Raw genomic sequence first — 18,514 nt, 5'->3', positions numbered from 1 at the left:
ATTCATTCTCAGCCCTACAGATTTGTCAATGTAATTTGCTGTAAAGGAGAATCTTCCATGACAGTGCCCTGTAGCACTTGGAAGACCATCAAACATGCTGTAAAACAAGGTTTCATGAGGATCCACAATGTTATTCTGGTTTCACAGGTAGAAAGCTGGAAATAAGGGAAGGTGACTTGGCCAGCCTGTGGACCCACAACTAAGCTGGAGTCCAACAGCATTCTTGGAGGTCCCCGTTTCTTTCCACAGGATTGCAACATCCATGAGTTAAGTGTGCCTTCACAAACGGATCACTCACTAGGCAGCATTTGCCCCACTTTCTCCTGGTTAGTGGGATATAGCTCACTCAAGCATTCCTAGCTGAAACCCATTGTAAGCTGTTCCTCAATACTCCTGGGAAACTGCCAGTGATGATTGCTAAATTAACATTGAGAGTCCATCAGATTCCTCAAGGTACTCTGTCCTTTCTAGGGAACAGTTAGGAGATGCACCTTATTCCTGAGTGTCCTTCTCCAAAGATGAAGCTCCATTAAATCTGCAGGGAACAGGCACTCCCCACCCTCCCACATAACCATCCATCATGCACAACACTTTACATCTCCCCACAGGGCATTGATTCTTTTCATTATTAATAGAAAGCTCAGTGACCCTCACTTTAAGGTGTTTTGTCCTCAGTTTGTCACTCACAGTTTCTATCCTTTCTTTTAAAGACAAGGAACTGATACAATAGAAGGCAAAGGTAGAGATGTCACTTAGAGGAGTGCAGGTGTATGTAGATGGGATCCAAGCTAGCAGTGACTGACGAAGAAAGAGATCTCGGGGTTGTGGTGGACAGCTCAATGAAATGATCAGTGCGCAGCTGCTGTGAAACAGGCAAATTCTGTGTCAGGCATTGAAAACAGAACTGCCAAGATCATATTCCCCTTATACAAATCTATAGTGCACCCACACTTAGAATACTGTGTACAGTTCTGTTCACCACACCTAAAAAAGGATATTGTTGAGTTAGGAAAAGTGCAGAATAGGGCAACTAAAATGATCAAGGGGCTGGAGCATCTCCCCTGCGAGGAAAGGTTACAACATCTGGAATTGTTTAGCTTGGAAAAAAGTCAAGTAAGGGGGGACATGATAGAGGGGAACAAAATTATGCATGGTGCGGAGAAAATGAATAGGGAGACATTTTTCTTCCTCATCATACTTGAACCCAATGGGGTCCTCCCATGAAGTTGATTGGTGGGAGATTCAGGACAGATAAAAGGAAAGACTTCTTCACGGAGCTCATAGTTAAAACTATGGAATTTGCTACACAAGATGTAGCAATGGCTACCTTTTTGTATGGCTTTAAAAGGGATTAGACAAATACATGGAGGAGAAGGCTATCGATGGCTCCTAGCTTCAATGGCTATGTGCTACCTCCAGTATTGTGTACACTGCCTATGTACACCGGTTGCTGGGGAACTTGGGCAGGAGGGTGCTGTTGCACTCCTGTCCTGCTTGGGGTTCCCTGTGGGCAGCTGGTGGGCCACTGTGTGCACAGAATGCTGGGCGAGACGGAGCCTGGGTTTGATCCAGCAGGGCTCTTATGTTCTTATGAACTACAATTATCTAATGCAGAAAAATATGTAATGAAGAAACATATACCAGCTCTAAACAGTTAGGCACAGGGAAAGCTAAGATGCCAGCTGGCTATTTTAACTGGGCTAGCTAGCCACAGTTGCACCTGTTGGCTCCCAGATCAGCTGGTGGTTGATCTGGGAGCCAACTGAAAAACATATATAGTATATCTCCAGTGTTAATCGGGGTGAGTGGGCAGAGGAGACAAATACTTGGGCCCCTGGTAAAAGCTTGGTGAAACTCTGCTAAGCCGTTATCACCACAACCCCCCTTGGTGCGGCCAAGTCCCAGATCTGCCTTTTGTAGAACACTTCACATATGTCATTTTGCAAAACCACTTTTAACCAGAATCATCAGCAAACTGGGTCTCTTTCCATTCCTTTTTCCAAGTCATTAATTCAGACACAGAACCCGGGTCTGTAGTGAGCCTCCACAGCAGAGAGCCATCCATTCATCTTTGGGCAGGAGCCCCGCAAGCAGCTGCACACCCACCTTTTAACCTGGTTCTCCTTGAACGACTCGCGTGCCTCCTGGAGAAAGGCTGGCTAAGGCCACCCATGGCCTGCAAAGACTAATCTCTGCCAAAGGCTTTACTGGTTTTCTGTTGACCTGGGGACACATGATGTGGCGATGACCAGTGGCTTGGACAGTTAAGAGGAGAGTTAGACAAATTCATGGAGGTGGTCCAGCTGCAGATCTTAGCCATGGTAGCCAGATGGAGCCTCAGCCTTTAGAGACAGCTGGCCACTGATACTAGTTCCTGGGGGCTAGCAGATAGGGATGGCTATTCATGTCCTGCTGCTTGTGGGCTTCCTGGAAGCATCTGGTTGGCCACTGTGAGGAGGAAGAGGGTGAGGGATTAGATTGGCCTTTGGTCTGATCCCGCTTCAGGGCTGCTCTCATGTTCTTGTATAGTTATAGAAGCTAAGAAGCCGCTCACGCTGGTGAATGTGGTCAGACGCGACTCCTGCAAGCCACCTTCTGAAGCCACATGCTCCAGCCAGCTGCGACACTGCCGGGAGTCCTCTGATGGGAACTGAAAGGACCCCGACTTACAAGCAGGCTGCACAGCCTCTTTGCCCCACCTGCGCCTGCAGCTGGGCGATCATCCACTTTACAAGAGATGTGCCTGCTCTGGAAGGGGTCGCCTCAACAGAATCCCATTAAATGAGGGCTGAAAGGTCTTAAAAGCACAAAGGAGGACACAGGCCATTTCCAAACACACATTTATAGAATTTTCTTTCCAAAAAAGAGAGAAAGTACTCAGCACATTTCTTCTGCCTCTCTTTTTTCAAAATATAAATATTTTCAAGTGTCTATAATTGCTGCCCCTCCCCTCACTTCTGCTTCATCTTGGAAGGAGGACATGGAGATGTAACTCAAACCAACATGGGCCAGGGAGCAGGTGGTGGTTCTGGGAGACAAGCCAAAGGCTGCGGAAACCTGGCCAAGATCCTTCACACAAGCAAGGCTGCCTCTCTCCAAAGTGATGCCAACTGTCCCTGTACCCCCACCCTGCAGTTGAAATGGGGGACAAAGGGGCCTTAGAAGGATTGCAAAGACAGCATTTATGACCTTTCTCCCCCGCTCCCCTTGCACAAAGAGTTTACAAAAACCTAGAAGGAAACCACCATGCAGGAGTCCCCAGACAACCTGCACTCTGCTCACTCTCCCGCCCTCAGCGTCTAGTTTGGCACCATTTGCATCTTGTGCTGAAACACCTGAGGTGGGAAATGGCGGCGGTCTTGCTTCAAGCCACAGACAGACACAGCAGCAAGCCACACTGATTCAGCCATCCCAAAAGTCTCGCCCTGGCTTCTCCAGAGAAAACCCTGTTGCTTTCTCCCTCTAGGTCACACACAGTGCATGGACCAGGAACGGGGGGGGGGGGGGGGATGAAGAGGAGCAGAATGCCCCTTCCCCAGGTAACTCCAAGAATACTAAGTGGCCCCTTGGTCTCCTGCCCATGATGAGGGGCAGCAGGACCAAGATTTGAGGCCAACCCCACCCCCAGGACAAGGGAACTGGACTCGGGTCTCACGCAGTGGGCAAAAGGAAGGAAAGGGAGAGGTTGTGGGCTACTGCCGCCGACCAGGGCCAGAGGGCAGGAGAGAGAGAGCAGCCTGGAATCCAGGGGTGGGGAGGCAGCCTTCTCCCATCCTGCAGGAACGGGCTCTGGGCCTCTTTCCTCCTATCTTCCTCAAAGGCTCCTGCGAAAGAGAGGCTGTGTGGCCTCCACTTTCCAGATAGGTTGGAGACTCACTCCCCACCTACCAGCCACAGCCTTTTCTGCACAGGGTTGCATCTGAAAGGAAAACTACCCATGAAGGAACTGAACCCTACTCGTCTGGGTGTAAACCAGTGTAAATCCTTCCTCTCCCCATCAAGATGGCAACGTTCCTCAACTCCAGCATATTTCGCACCCATGCGCACACTTCCCTTGGATGCCCAGAGCCCTGCTGTCACAGTCCCCTCATTATCCCCTCCAAAGCGGCAGAGCCCCCCACCCCTCACAGCCTTCAATACAATCTTGTCCCCTTCTTCAATAGGGTCCCTTGTACCCTCATTCTCCTGTGCCCTCTTGGCCCCAGAAAAATTGCACAGGGCACTCGAACCAGAGCTTGAGACGCGCTGCATTTGTGGTCCTGGCAGGGCGCAGGCAGGCAGGCCGGCCTCTCGCCAGGCCCAGCACTGACAATAAATAACAGGACGCAGCCCAGCCCGAGGCGCTGCAGCAGCCTCTCTCTAGCCAGCCCCCGTGTGCAGTTGGGGCCCCACAGTTCCTGCCCCTTCATCTGCACAGCGCTGGCTCCAGGCCTGGCTCTCTCCCACCCTCCGTCAGGCTCGCGGCGAGTAGCAGGGGTTGCGCGGCAGTTCCGTGAAGGACTTCAGTTCGTAGGGGATCCCAGAGTCAATCTCTATCGACTTGCGCGAGAAGAGCAAGCGGATGTTGTCGTGCAGGTAAATCTTCCCCGACTTGGAGCTGTGGAACCTGGAAAGAAGGGAGGCGCAGGGTACTCCGGGATGGGGTGAAGACTGTCCACCTTAGAGACAGCGGGGAAAGACAGCCCACTCTTGGGCAGAATCCCACAGAGCTGAGAGGGCCTGTGGGAAGCCAGCAGATGTCGTCGTCATCGTCATCAACTGCCCAATAGCCCAGGTTATCTGGGCCGTGTACAATACATTAAAAACATGTAATACAAACAATCACACAATGGATAAAAACAGCACATAAGACCAAGATAAAGCCAGCAATGAAGAGTAAAAACAGCACATAAAATGCCTGGGAGAATAAAAAGTTCTTCACCTGCTGCCAGAAACAGCACAGCGCAAGCACTAAGTGAGCCTCTCTGGGGAGGGCATTCCACAGAAGGGGTGCCACCACAGAAAAGGCCCTCAGAATGGACCAGCTCCAAGGGAAATGAGCCAGATTCAGCTCTCAAAATGTAAGGTGTTTACCCCAAGCCCCAGGGCATGCTCAGATGCCCCAGGGCAAGCCATTTGCTCCTTCTGGTGTGGAAGGGGGAGGGGTCAGGCAGGAGAGCAAGACGTCACTCAGCAACCTCATTAAAAGTTCACACATACCTGAAATGGCCACTTATTCCCCGCTGATATTTTAAGGGTTAGGAAGGAACAAAGCATCACCCTCCAGGACAGGCACACCGACATGGCGCCATGAGCGACCCTAGTCAAGACGGCTGCCGTCGTGTCACACTGTTTCCAAGAAGAGCACAACCCGACTGCCATGGAGATCGCCTCCCCGCACCCCAGGCTGAGTGTCCCTGGGGTCTCCCCTTCCCCTCTCCAAATATGGAATTGGAAGCAGACCCAGATAATTAAGATCCAAAAGATCTCAACCTCTATTCTTTTTAAAAAGGAATTAATCACGTTTCTAGCTCGTATGACTGCAAGGACTATCTTGAAACTTTGCAGCCATAGCAGAACAAGGGGCCAGGCAAGACTCCTGGAAGTCCAACATACAGGTGGGAACAGGATGGCAAAAGGAAAGGCCCGGACCTCCCGGGGAGCTGGCCCTTGCGCCAGTGTGAGGGTTCGATGGACACTTCCCGACACGCCTTCTTTGTGCAGGCCTCACCTCAGGTGCATCAAGTAGCAGAGCACCCTCCTGGGCAGCTCACCAAGGGCCGGCCCGGGCCTCTGCTCCTCCCCAACAGGCACCAGGAAGATGCGATGGCGCAGGAAGGTGACGTGGTTGGCGGGCATGTCGTGGAAGTCATAGGTCACGAGGAACATCTTCACCACTGTCTTGTTGGGGTTGAATAAGGTCTGCAAGAGCAGAGCGCATCAGCCGGGCGGGGGCTCTGCTCCATGGACTTTGCGCAGTTGGAGGTCCCAGGGCCAGAGTTCAGAACACCCCACTCCTGGGCGCCCCACCCAGATCTCAACCCCACCCAGCCTTCCCCTCCCTTCTTCTCACTCTGGAGAAGAGAAGAACCATGCAGTACCCAGGCCCCCAAGCTGCATGCACACAGCTCCCCTTGTTCCTCTTGTTGTGACTCACCACTTGGATAGTGCCAGTTTTGGGGATGCTGTAACCCTTCTTTCCCAAGGCTTCCAAATCAATGACTCCCTGCAGCAGAACAGCACAGTGCAGACGGACCAGAAAGGAAGGCGCCAGGGGGCTCCCCCTTATGGGGAGGGGCAGTGGGAGAAGGGGACGGGGAAGGATCCAAGGAGGCTGTCCAGATCACCAAGGCCCGAGTCGCAGCGCTGTTGCGTGGGGACCCAGGGGCCTGTGGGTGCGGTGGGCAGGTGCCGGCAATGGCCATGCGCCACATTACGGCACACGCGAGAGCAGTTTCACCACTGCAGGAATGCTCGACTAGCAGCCCCTTTCCAATCCAGTTTAGGGGTGACTGAGTGGGGGTGGGAAGCGCCCAGGGTAAGAGGACCCGAGGGCTGGCCACGTTGGGGAGAGCCAGCGGAGGCCACACCGGAAAGTTGGCGCTGCCGTACCCACGGCGGGAGGCCTTTGGCTTCCAAGCTCTCGGACCGTGACCCGATGTCACTGGGACCCTGGGCCTGAGGGCCACTGGCCGCCCTGCCCCCAAGCACACGCAGCATGAAATCACGCTCCCCACCCAACACGCAACGCGGGAGTCAGGAGCTCCAGCCCCAGCACCGCCTCCTCCACCCCTGCCCCACCAGAGCCGCCTACCAGGAAGGGCGGGGGGGCGCTGTGCTCGGCTATGTCGAAGTAGGTGACGGCCACCGGTAGGGTCGCATGCTGCGGGCAGTACGAGCCACTGGCCCCGATCTCTGCAGTGAAGCCCTCGATCCGGCCCGAGGGCGGGAAGCGCCCCTTCAGCATGGACTCCTGCACAGGAGCAGCAGAGAGCAGCCAAAGAGGGGTGGGTCTCCTGGCTCCCAAGGCAGGAGAGGGCCCCCCTGCAGCCACGGTGTGGGAGGGGGCTCTGGTTCCCAAGAGCTCCACCGGGCCCCAAGGGCATCCCACCCAGCCTCCAGCACGCACACCCCTTTATTATTATGCCCCGTAGCGATTTTCTCCCTGGTAAACCAAGATGCAGGCAAAGGGCTCCTCCCACTGAGAACGTCAGAGCCTCTCTTGCTGGAGTTCTTCCCATGGGCCTCCTCGCACTCCCATGTGTGAGCCAAGGAAGGGATTCCGGAGCCCTTTGCTTGGCTCTCAGAGCGGCAGCTCCAGTGGACAGTGCTCTTCACACTTGGGAGAAGAGAATTAACGTGCCCTCTGCCAACATCTTGGCTCACAAGGGAGCAAATCAGCAGACGGAGCAGACGTTCCTGGCCCTTCTGCCCTCGCTTCAGTCACAATGGCGCAGCCCTGTTGCGGGAGCGACGCTGCCCAGCCGGGCCAACGGGAGACGCCCCATGGAGGTGACGCCTCCTCTCCCTCCTCATCCACCCCGGAGCGGCCTCCTGGGGACGGAGCCAGGAGCATGCCCCGCCCTCTGGCCCTGCTCCGAAGCACCTCTGTTACCTCAAAGTTCCCCAGCAGGGCACGGCTGGTGGAGGTGGTGGCCCAGGGCGCGTGGGGGGATCTGCTGCCCGCCGGAGTCTTCCGTGGGCTGCTGCGGAGGTGTCTCCTGTCAGGGGCAGAAGGCTGCTGTCAGTCCCGGCAGGTGCCCCGGACTCGCCTCTGCCCCCGCCCCCACCCCCCCGCTGCGGCGGAAAGGAGTCCTGGCAGAGCTGCTTTGCGGGCAGAAGCCCGTCCCTCCGTGGAGAGTCTTGTGGGTGGCGGCGGCAGCAGGGCCCAGAAAGACTTCTCTGCCCGAGACCCTGGAGGAAGCAGCCAGAACTGCCTTCCCCTCGAGATGCTCTGCACTACAGCTCCCATCAGCCCTGGCCAGCATGGCCAAGGACAATGAGAGCTGAAGTCCAAAAGATCTGGGGGGCGCCAGGTCGGGGGAGGCTGCGACAGAGGACAGGCCAGCGGCTCTGGCCACACTGAGGCAGCTCCAGGGTCAGGAGGCCCCTGCCTCCAGCCTCACCACAGCTCCCACGAGCCACACCGGGGTCCGTCCGCACCCTCCAGCCCCCCGTCAGCAGCCCTGGGGGGGCGGGGCTGGCTGCCTGCGCTCCGTCCGCTGGCAGAGAGGGGCGGGGGCAAGGGGACACTCACTGTTTGAGGCGTAGCCCAGTCTTCAGCTGCCAGCTGCCAGCGCCGCTGCTGCCTGAGCCCTGGGCAGCAGAGACACAAGGGAAGAGCTGTCAGGGGAGGGTCCAGCCTGGCCCCCACACGCTCACGCAGGCCCTCGCAGCCCAAAGCCCCCCCCCCCCCCCCGCCAGCGCAACCCTCATCTCTGCCTGTGGCACGGGCAGGAATGAGAGAGCAGCCCAAGAAAGGCCCCTCGAGGCACGCACAGGCACTTCCTCGCGCTGGGCAGAAGCTGCAGAGGAGAGGGGTCTGGGCAGCCTCCGAGGGGGCATCCAGGGTGTGCCACTCCACGGGCGCCGCCAAGCCCCGACCGGCCCTCTGCAGCCGGATCCGCTGCTCCCAGCTGGCCAGGGCCAGCGGGTGCGGGGGGCTGGCCAGCACAGACAGCTGCCTGGCCGGCTGGAGCCCTGTTCCCCTTCTAGAAGCAGCACAGAACAGCCTCAGGCGGTGCGGGAGGCAGCTGGCAGGGAGGGGAGGCCAGAAACTGGGCCATGGCTGGGGGGGGGGGGCACAGGGCAAGCCCCGGAGAGGAGCACGCCCCAAGGCCCTTGCTGGCCAGAGACCCAGAGCGGCCTCTGGAAGCAGGGGGCTTCCTCCTCTGGCTGGGCCATTCCGGGGGTGAGGCAGGAAGGTCGCACGCTCAGTGGCCAGGCAGCGGCCTCCCTGGCCCGAGGAGGGAAATGGCCTTCAGGCTCGGGAAGGGGCAGGTGTGGGCCAAATCCGCGAAGGAGGGCTGCTGCACTGTCCTCCAGCCACTGAGGAGTCGTGCAACAAAGAGAACCCTGTTCCCTCCGAGCCAGAGCAATGCTCCGCACCCAGGGCTGATCCACAGAGCGAGCGTTTCCAGGCTGGGTCATGGGGGAGTGCACCGGAGGCTGGGTCATGGGGGAGTGCGCCTGAGCCTCTGCAGAGTGCCTTTTCCATGAGCACGCACCGGGGGCTGCGCTCCCAGACCCGGAAGGGGGGCTCCCGGCAAGGCTACGCTGCTGCTCCCCCTTCTGCAGAGACTTGCTACGGGAGGCACCCCGCGCCTTCCCCTTCTTGACAGTGGTCAGAGTGTTGGACTGGGAGCCGGGAGATCCAGGTTCTAGTCCCCACTCAGCCATGGAAGCTCACTGGGTGACTTTGGGCCTGTCACAGACACTCAGCCCAGCCTACCTCACAGGGCTGTTGTTGTGAGGATAAAATGGAGAGTAGGAAAATGTAAGTTTCTTGAAAGAGGAAAAAAGGCAGGATATAGATGCAATAAATAAATAAATAAATAAAACACCCCATCCAAGCAGAGAAGGGGAGATGTAAAAGTTCCGGGTGGCTCAGAGTAGAAATGTCAGATGAAATGGAGCCTGTTCTAGGTTTCTGGTGTGTGTTTTCACACACTCTCTCTGGGGAAACAGAAGTACAATGATGTACTTATTTGACCAGCGATGCCAAACCCATTTATAGTGAAGGCTGGAAAAATAAAACTGTCCGGTGCCAGCTCTCCTGCTTCTAGGTCCCCAGCTTCTCCAGCCTGAGTGACTGAGAAATAACGAACTTCCTGACAGCCCCATGCAGAGGCAGGGGGAAAATAGCTAGATTCAGGCCTCCCCTGTGAGGTGAGAGACTGAGCCCTCCTTCCCGACCTGACGGAGGGCCGGTGCTTTCCCAAGGGGTTCCAGGCTTCCCCCGCCGGCCTCCTCTCCCCACGCCCCCAAGAGCAGCATCACGTCCCCTCACCCGCCCCGCCACAGGCAAGCCCGGCCCTCACCTTGGCTGCAGGAAGCAGGTGGTTCCAGAAGGGGGCGCCCTTGGCATCAGTGCTGCGGCAGGCGGCAGGCGCCACCGGGCACGGCAGGCCCCTCTTCTTCCGTGCTGGCGGGCGGCTCTCGTCCTCGGAGCCCGGGTCTGCCGACCCCTCGACCGAGGGCAGCAGCTTCCGCTTGGCCGGGCAGCTGCGGGCAGTGCCGCCTCGAGGGAGCCGAGGGGCACTCGAGCCCGGCGGCGTCTTCTCTGCAGAGGCCAGCCCATTGGTGCCGGAGGCCTGGGCGGCCCACGGAGTGCCCAGCTCCAGGTGCCCACTGGCCCCCGGAGGCCCTTCGCCCGGCAGGGACCGATGTGCAAGGCTGTGCGAGTCAGGATCAAGCAGCGAGTCCCGGCCGCCAGCCCCCTCGGCTCGCACGGCCCCTTCGTGCCTCCTGGCAGGGCTGGAGTCCGTGGGGCGCCCCCCCGGCGGGACGGGGATGCAGTCCCTTGTGTGCAAAGTGTTGCAAGGTGTGTGTGGTGCCTGTGCAGTGCCCGCTTGGGCCCTAGAGGGGTGGGGGCTGGCCCCCTGGCGGTGCTCCACCACCTGAAGGCCACTGTGGGAGAAGTGCTGGGCAGCCCCCCCCAGGGACAGCTCATCCACCAGGAGCCCGTCTTCAATGGTGTCATCATCCCCCCCCTCCTCCTCCTCCTCCGCCCAGTGGCCGCGCTTGGCATCCCACTGGCCCTCGCCCACCCGCTGGGGCTCCGGGCAGGGCCGCTTGACAGGCTGCCGCCCTGGGGCCCTCTGTTCCGGAGGGTAGGAGCAGCCAGCCAGCGGGGAGAAGATGGAGACCTGGTACACCTTCTGGCACGTCAGCTCCGGTGGGCCACAGCCCATCAGGACACCATGGTGCCGGCCCCAGGCGTGGGGCCCCCCCTCTTCCTCCTCCTCCTCCTGGCTCGTGCCTGTGCTGCGCTCCTGGGGGAGGGCTGAGTCCGCGCTGATGTGCCGCATGGGGCGTGGCGGGGGGACAGGTGCTAAAGTGCCACGGGGTCAGGGCGTCTGGACAGGCCCCCTGCTACGAAATGTGCTGCATGGCCACATCTGGAAGGAGAGAAGAAGGGGGTGGCAAGAATGCCCAGGGCCACGAACCTCCCCAAGGCACTGGCAAAACTGCAGCCAAGGCGCTCTCTGTCCCTCGCCCTACAGCCGCTCTGCTCTCCCAGCCCCGATTTCCCCCATCTTGTCCACAAACCCTCCTCCCAACTTCCCTGCCTTGCCAGCATCACAGACAGGGCCTGTTCGCTCTCCGGCCATGGGCTATACCGCACTGACCCTAAGGATCAGGGCCTGGAACAACACGAAAGAACTCCAGGGGCCCACCCGCCCTTTCCAAGAGCCAGCACCAGGGCTGCAAGTTCCCCGTCAGCCAGGGGGTTGGGTTCCACCAGCCCTGCAAACACAATAGCAGCCAAGTCCCCCTGGAAGGGCACCAGGCACCGCTTGGCAGTTGAGGGCTGTGTCATGGGCCTCTCCCCTCCCCACCTGGTCTAGAGAGACCCGTTAGCCCAAAGCCAAAGGACAGCTTCCTCAGGACTGGGGCTGGGACCACCAGGCCCAAATTACAGGAAGGGCCGCCTTCTCCCATACCAGCTTGCCCACACTTTTGAGATAATCAACAGAGGCCCTTCTCACTTGCCTGCCACCAAAGGCAATTAGGTTGGTGAGCTCAAAGGAAAGGGCCTTCTCAGTGGTGGCCCTGCACTTGTGGAATCAGCTTCCATCAGGAGTTTGTCAGTCCCTTTCTTTGCAAGTCTTCAATAAGGCTCTGAAAACCCACCTGTGTTCGCTGGCCTTCCCATAAAGTTTGGCCTGCTGGTTTTATTGGTGTAATGTGTTTTATAATATTTTATTGTATATTTATTTGTCTACTCATATACTTTTGTATGGTTTTTTATCCTGTACGCTGCCTTGAGAGGGTTTTACCCTTAAAATAATTTAAAACAGACAGACAGACAGACAGACAGACAGACGCTGGCTCTGGAGTACCATCGAGCAGCAGACAGGAGGAGCAGGAAGGGCCAACATGGCAGCTCACCCCTCTGCAACAGATCCCCTCTCCTGGCCGTCCTGCGCTCCCACTCCACCAGCAGATGGTTACTGCTGCCGCTTGCTGGTGACACCTGCCACCCTGGCACTCCCCAGAAGCGGCGCGGCTGCCGGGGAATGGCTCCCACCATCACGGGCTATGGCTGGTGTTCTGCTTCCTGGCCACCTCAAAGTCCTCGCGGGCCGGCAGAGCAACTCAGCAGAAGCAGCACTGGCAAGAAACAGACAGAGCATCAGGGAGAAGCCACCGGAATCCAGGCAGCGGAGCCAGCATCAACCACTGCCACCCAGGGCTGCATCCCGCTGCCTTGAACTGCAAGCGCAGGGCTGGCTGCTAGCTTAGCATCCTGACAAGCACCATTTTGAGGCACTGGGAAAGCACGTTTCCAGCTCTCCTGGCCACTGAGAAGCCTCTTCATCTCCTCCCCCTCCCCAGCAAATCCAAAGCATCCAAAGACTGATGCTGGGGGAAATAATGGTGTACGCAAAGGACACGTGCATACCTCTTGAGGGCAGAAGTCTTCTCTCGGTCACTCGGCTGTTACTGAAACGAAAAGTCAGAGGGGCAGCGCCAAGCAGCAAGAGCAGAGCCCATGCTTTTCAGCGTCTTCAGAAATGATCTGGAGTTTTGCTGATACCACATTATTCAGGCTAGCAAAAGCTAAAAGGGATTGTGAAGAGCTCCACAAGGATCTCTCCAAACTGGGGAATGGACAATAACATTGAAAACGCGGTTCAACATAAGCGGGTGTGAAGTGCTGCACACAGGGGAGAAAAATCCTCACTTCACACATACACTGAAAGGGTCTGAGCTGGCAGGACTGACCAAGAAAGGGCCCTTGGGGTGATGGGAAACATCCACTCAGTGTGTGGTGGCAGCGGAGAGGGCAAATTCCATGTTAGGGATCATTAGGAAAGGGAGGGAAAATAAGCCGACTTGTATCATAAGGCCTTTGTATGGATCTATGGTGGATCTGTCAGCTGCTTCCATCTTCCACCATCACCCCCTGCAGGCTTGGAAGGCTCATGTTGGGGAAGGACACGGTGGAGCAGAAGATAAGGGCATAGCTGAGGGCACATCCAGGCCGCTCCCTACAGACTCAGAATGGCTGCTGAGGCTGTGCTTGGGACGGCACCAAGTACGGCCCTTAAGTGCATGTACTTAAACCCATATTAAAGGAAGCACAGAGGGAACCCAGGACTCTAGAAACCAACAGAGGCCACAGGTCTGCACGTTAGCAAGCTGGAGCAACTTAAAGATTGCCAGAGGAAGGATCCATTCAACTGAATACTGAAAGATCAAAACAGGATTTGATTTTCCAGTGGTTGACATCTTGTGTGGACAGTATTTTTAAGTCAGCTATCACTGACGGCTGTTCAAAGGACCAATCATTAAACAAACGGAAATGAAGTAAATCAATAATAACTCAACTAAAAAGAAAAGCTTCCTAAGAACTTATCAAGATTTAATGAATTAAGTGATAAGGCTAGATCAAGAGTATAATATCACAACACATTAAGTTTAGTTTTTTGTTTTAATTAAAACTGTGAAAGTACAAATGTGAGTTTCAATTAATGAAGCTTTATTACTTTTTGATCAATTAATGAATTGTCTCCTTTTACTTGAAATAAAGAGAAGGAAAATTGGAAAGAAAATATATCTATTACATGTTTCTGTATTGGTGTTTGAAAATAGGTTTTTAATGATCTTTCATAGAATCATAGAACAGTAGGGTTGGAAGGGGTCTACAAGGCCATCAAGTCCAACCCCCTGCTCAATGCAGGAATCCAAGTCAGAGCATCCCTGACAGATGGCTGTCCAGCCTCATCGTGAATGCCTCCAGAGTGGGAGAGCCCACTACCTCCCTAGGTCGTTGGATCCACTGTCGTATTGCTCTAACAGTCAGGAGGTTTTTCCTGATGTTTAGCCAGAATCTGGCTTCCTGTAACTTGAGCCCATTATTCCATGTCCTGCACTCTTTAAATCTTTAAATAGATGCTTATAGAATATATTTGAAGATGCATGGGAAAGTAAATAATACAGACCCTGAACATTACAGAAAATGATAAAAGATAAATTGAATGAAGTGGAAAATTGGATATAAAAAATGTTCCAAGAAAGAGAGAAGATTTGGGGTGTGGTGGGGGATCAGCTCCTAAACAGAACACAAATTTGGAACACTCAACAATGGCCACAAGACTGGAAAAGGTCAGTTTACATTCCAGTTCCAAAGAAGGGCAACACCAAAAGTGTTCAAACTACCGTACAATTGCGCTCATTTCACATGCCAGCAAGGTGATGCTCAAAATCCTACAAGCTAGGCTTCAGCAGTATGTGAACCGAGAACTACTGGAAGTACAAGCTGGGTTTCGAAGAGGCAGAGGAACTAGAGATCAAATCGCCAACATTTGCTGGATCATGGAGAAAGCAAGAGAATTCCAGAAAAATGTCTATTTCTGCTTCATTGACTACGCTAAAACCTTTGTGTGGATCACAACAAACTGTGGCAAATTCTTAAAGAGATGGGAGTACTAGACCATCTTACCTGTCTCCTGAGAAACCTGTACAAGGGTCAAGAAACAACAGTAAGAACCGGACATGGAACAACCGATTGGTTCAAAATTGGGAAAGGAGTACAAGGCTGTATATTGTCACCCTGCTAATTTAATTTATATGCAGCGTACATCATGAGAAATGCCGGGTTGGATGAATCACAGGTCGGAATTAAGATTGCCGGAAGAATTTTCAACAACCTCAGATACGCAGATGATACCACCCTAATGGCAGAAAGCGAAGAGGATCTCAAGAGCCTCTTGTTGAGGGTGAAAGTGGAGAGTTTCAAACCAAAAGCTGGTTTGAAACTCAGCATTAAAACAACTAAGTCATGACATCTGGCCCCATCACTTCCTGGCATATAGAAGGGGAAGAAATGGAAGCAGTGACAGATGTTATTTTCTTGGGCTCCAAGATCACCACAGACGGTGACTGTAGCCATGAAATTACAAGGCGCTTGCTCCTTGGGAGGAAAGCTATGGCAAGCCAAGACAGCATAGTAAGAAGCAGAGACATCACCTTGACGACAAAGGTCCGTCTAATCAAAGCTATGGTTTTCCCAGTAGCAACGTAGGGCTGCGGGAGCTGGACTATAAGGAAGGCTGAGCGCCGAAGAATTGATGCCTTCGAACTATGGTGCTGGAGAAGACTCGTACGAGTCCCCTGGACTGCAAGGAGGTCCAATCAGTCCATCCTAAAGGAAATCAACCCTGAGTGCTCATTGGAAGGACAGATACTGAAGCTGAAGCTCAAATATTTTGGCCACCTAATGCGAAGAGAAAACTCCCTGGAAAAGACCCTGATGCTGGGAAAGATTGAAGGCAAAAGGAGAAGGGGACGGCAGAGGATGAGATGGCTAGATAGCATCACCAATGCAATGAATATGGACTTGAGCACGCTCCGGGAGAGAGCGGAGGACAGGAAGGCCTGGCGTGCTATGGTCCATGGGGTCACGAAGAATCGGACACAACTGAACGACTGAACAACAAAGAACACAGAAGCTGTCTGAGGATACCCTCTTTCTCTACATGACAACGGCTGCAAGGTTATTGTATGCACAAAAGTGGAAGAATGAAACAATACCAACTGTGAGCGAGTGGATTATGAAAATGATGGGACTGGCAGAGATGGCAAAACTTACTATTATAATTAAAGAAGGGTCAACAACCAAATTTATGTTCCACTGGAAACCTTTTATAGAATTTGTACAAGAAATAGAGAAAAATGACATCTATGTATGTGGATTTTGAACGCTGAGAAGGTTGAGTCTGTTTTTTCTGTTATTCTTAAAATTAGGAGAAAGGAGATAATGTCTGTGAACTCAATGTATGATATACAACTAAGATAAGAACTAGGGAATAATAATAAGCATTTGTTGTGTAAGGGGAGCCAAAGGTAGATATCTTACAATCTTAAGAAATATTTTAGTGTATGTGTATTGTTGTTGTGTTTCTGTTGTTGTTGTGTTTCTGTTGTTGTGTTTTGTTTTTCTTTAAAAAAAAATGGGCAGGGCTAAGGGCAGCTGCATCCAACTCTAAAAAAAAAGAAGTTGTCTGGGGACAAAATGAATTGTTAGTCTGGGAAGGGGAGACAAAAAAGTGTTACTTCAAGAAATTTGTTTGGAACATAACATGAAAAGGGACAATGTAACTAAATTAAGAACAAGAATCATTAAAATGTAGGGAAATTGAGGAGGCAGTGGTACATTTGTACTTTCACATGATATGGTAGGATATTTAGAAGTACAGGTTAAATTATTTCATGGTCTTGATCAGAATTGTGCTGTAGGAATCAAAAGAGCCTATAGGGATAATTCATGATAAAGACACTGAAGTTCTTGCAGAGTTGTTGCACTCATAAACATCAAAGAAAACAAATTATCTACAAAATTTCCCAGTTTGTTTATGGGGAAAATATTCGCTATTGCTTGGAGATTCCATTTAGTCTGAATGCTTTCATGGAGGAAGAAAAAGAGTTCCAGAACAAACACTTGATGAAGCAAAGCAGTTATAAAACTCTGCTCATTAACTCGTCACAAGAACTGACCCTCTGTGTACCACCTTCTTAATAGCTTTTAGGTTACCCTTATTTTTATCTCTTATTCTTTTATATAGAAATATGAGTACAATAAAGATTGTCTCTTAATGGCTGTGTCTGCACAGGCCGCAAGAAGTAAAACAAGATCTGCCTTGCTGGGCCAAATTAAAAATGTATTGGCTCCGAAGAATGTCTGCGATTTAAAAAATGAACATTCTACCACAAATAGTTCTGTTCTTATTTCTAAATATTCTCTTATTGCTTATCTCATCCTGGCAGAAAATGATTCTAGATTTTGTACCACTGGGAAAAAGATTGTGAACTGCTGCTACTGCTTGATATAAACCAAGCATGGAGGGCCGGCATTTCCAAATATAAAATGATATCATCAAAAAAGCAATACTGGGCTATTGGAAAAGTTGGTTTTTCAGAGAAAGAGGCATGACATTAGAACAAAGTGTCACCTCCAGCCCCCTTATGGTCCATAAGCGAAAAGAAGTCAAATTGAGTCCTAGCATGAAAACCATGAATTTGGTGTGGTAGACCAAAGGTACTGTTTGGATTATTGTTTTTCTCTGTAGAATCTGCTGGTGAAGTTTCGTTAATTTGTGAAACTAGCATTTTGTTATCTTTTCTTATAGAGGGGGGGAAAAACAGTGGCAGAATAAGACAAGGAGTAGGATGGAAAAGAAACCAAAGCAAAGCCCGAAGGACGTCCTGGGAGTGCTGCAGTTGTCCACCCCACCCATGCCAACCTGTGGCTCCCAAGTCATTGTGGACAAGGCCACACGAGGGCTAGAAATAGCTCTGGTTGTTTTAAAACGAAGAAAAGGACTATGGCAGAGGGAAGCAGCCTCTTCGCAGGCCAGAAGCCTCGCTCTTAAAGAGGCAGTTTTCTGCCTGTCAGGCGAGCCAGCAGGCAGCCAGGCCTGAGAGAGCAAACTGCACCTTGGAGGCCACGTTCTTGCTCCAACCAGGACCGGGGGCGGGGGGGCAGGAAGCCTCGCCAGGCTTGCTAGACCAGCCCCTTCAGACCCACTGCCCAGTTCCTCACGCACCCGCCCTCCCTTTGCCTCCTTCTTCCTGTGAGCTGATGCGGTGTGATGAAATCCAGACACCTTGAAAAACAAACACCCTGCCAGGCTGTGATCTAGCACAGGCAGGCACAGCCCAAAGGTCACATGAGGAGGAAGTCAGCAGATTAATGGGGGGGGGGTCTCCTGATGGTCCCAATGGGAATGGGCCAAACAGATGTAGAAAAGCCCAGAAGCATCATTCCTCTCATCACACCTCAGGTGCAACTGCATTTGAGAAAAAAAACCAGTGGTTTTCAGATGCAGTGAAAAGCAGCCTGGGAAAAGCAGCCGACAGGTTCTGATGAAAATCACCACCCTGACACACACGCAGAGGTCCCGAGGGGGTGGGGTGGGGCAGGGGGTTGACACCTGCCAAGCTTGTTCAGGGTTGGCCATGATGACTCTTTGGCCCCTACTTAAGACTACCGCACGCACGCATGCACACCTCTCCTCCACAGCTCCATCTGTCAGATAAGCAGTACAGCATTTTCTAAAAGGTAAGAAATAACTCTACAGTTGAGATGTAATATACTGTTCAAGCATAACAGTTACATCAAGCAATTACTATGTGGGCTGGCAATGTTACTGGAGGTTTGGGGGGGGCATGCTGCTTTGATGGTTTTCTTGTTTTGGATTCTTATATGCTGCTTTGGGGGTCTGGCAGAAAAGCAGTATAAAATACTGAAGCTGAAATAGCACATGCTACGAATGAGGGTTATTATGAAGCCTGACACACGTCTCTC

At 53.1% G+C, this 18,514-nt stretch overlaps 1 protein-coding gene and 1 long non-coding RNA gene across 3 annotated transcripts in view; one reads left to right on the top strand and one right to left on the bottom strand.

Moving 5' to 3' along the window:
- The window catches only part of LOC146351847 (uncharacterized), a 1,244,848-nt gene that overhangs the window by 486,135 nt on the left and 740,199 nt on the right, over positions 1-18,514 (top strand). The gene's annotated exons all lie outside the window — the stretch shown is intronic.
- ATOSB (atos homolog B) lies at positions 1,943-18,260 on the bottom strand. 2 transcript variants are annotated; one of them, XM_084832697.1, is made up of 10 exons: positions 18,217-18,260; positions 12,608-12,648; positions 12,094-12,315; positions 10,020-11,099; positions 8,237-8,295; positions 7,595-7,700; positions 6,794-6,952; positions 6,137-6,205; positions 5,711-5,901; positions 2,827-4,606 (listed from the first exon to the last, which is right to left on the bottom strand). In XM_084832697.1, the coding sequence occupies exons 4-10, from the start codon at positions 11,007-11,009 to the stop codon at positions 4,453-4,455; spliced, it is 1,728 nt and encodes a 575-aa protein (XP_084688823.1). In that variant the 5' UTR covers positions 11,010-11,099; positions 12,094-12,315; positions 12,608-12,648; positions 18,217-18,260; the 3' UTR covers positions 2,827-4,452. The 2 variants fall into 2 exon arrangements, with proteins under 2 accessions (XP_084688824.1, XP_084688823.1); XM_084832698.1 differs by lacking the exons at positions 2,827-4,606; positions 12,094-12,315; positions 12,608-12,648; positions 18,217-18,260 and adding an exon at positions 1,943-2,448 and having other exon boundaries at positions 10,020-11,092.

This window comes from Heloderma suspectum, chromosome 2 (genome assembly GCF_057233095.1).
Source record: "Heloderma suspectum isolate Gila_16-S chromosome 2, 16-S_ref, whole genome shotgun sequence".
NCBI lineage: Eukaryota > Metazoa > Chordata > Lepidosauria > Squamata > Helodermatidae > Heloderma > Heloderma suspectum.
The sequence above is the reverse complement of the archived record's forward strand: the minus strand, read 5'-3'. Positions and strand labels throughout refer to the sequence as shown.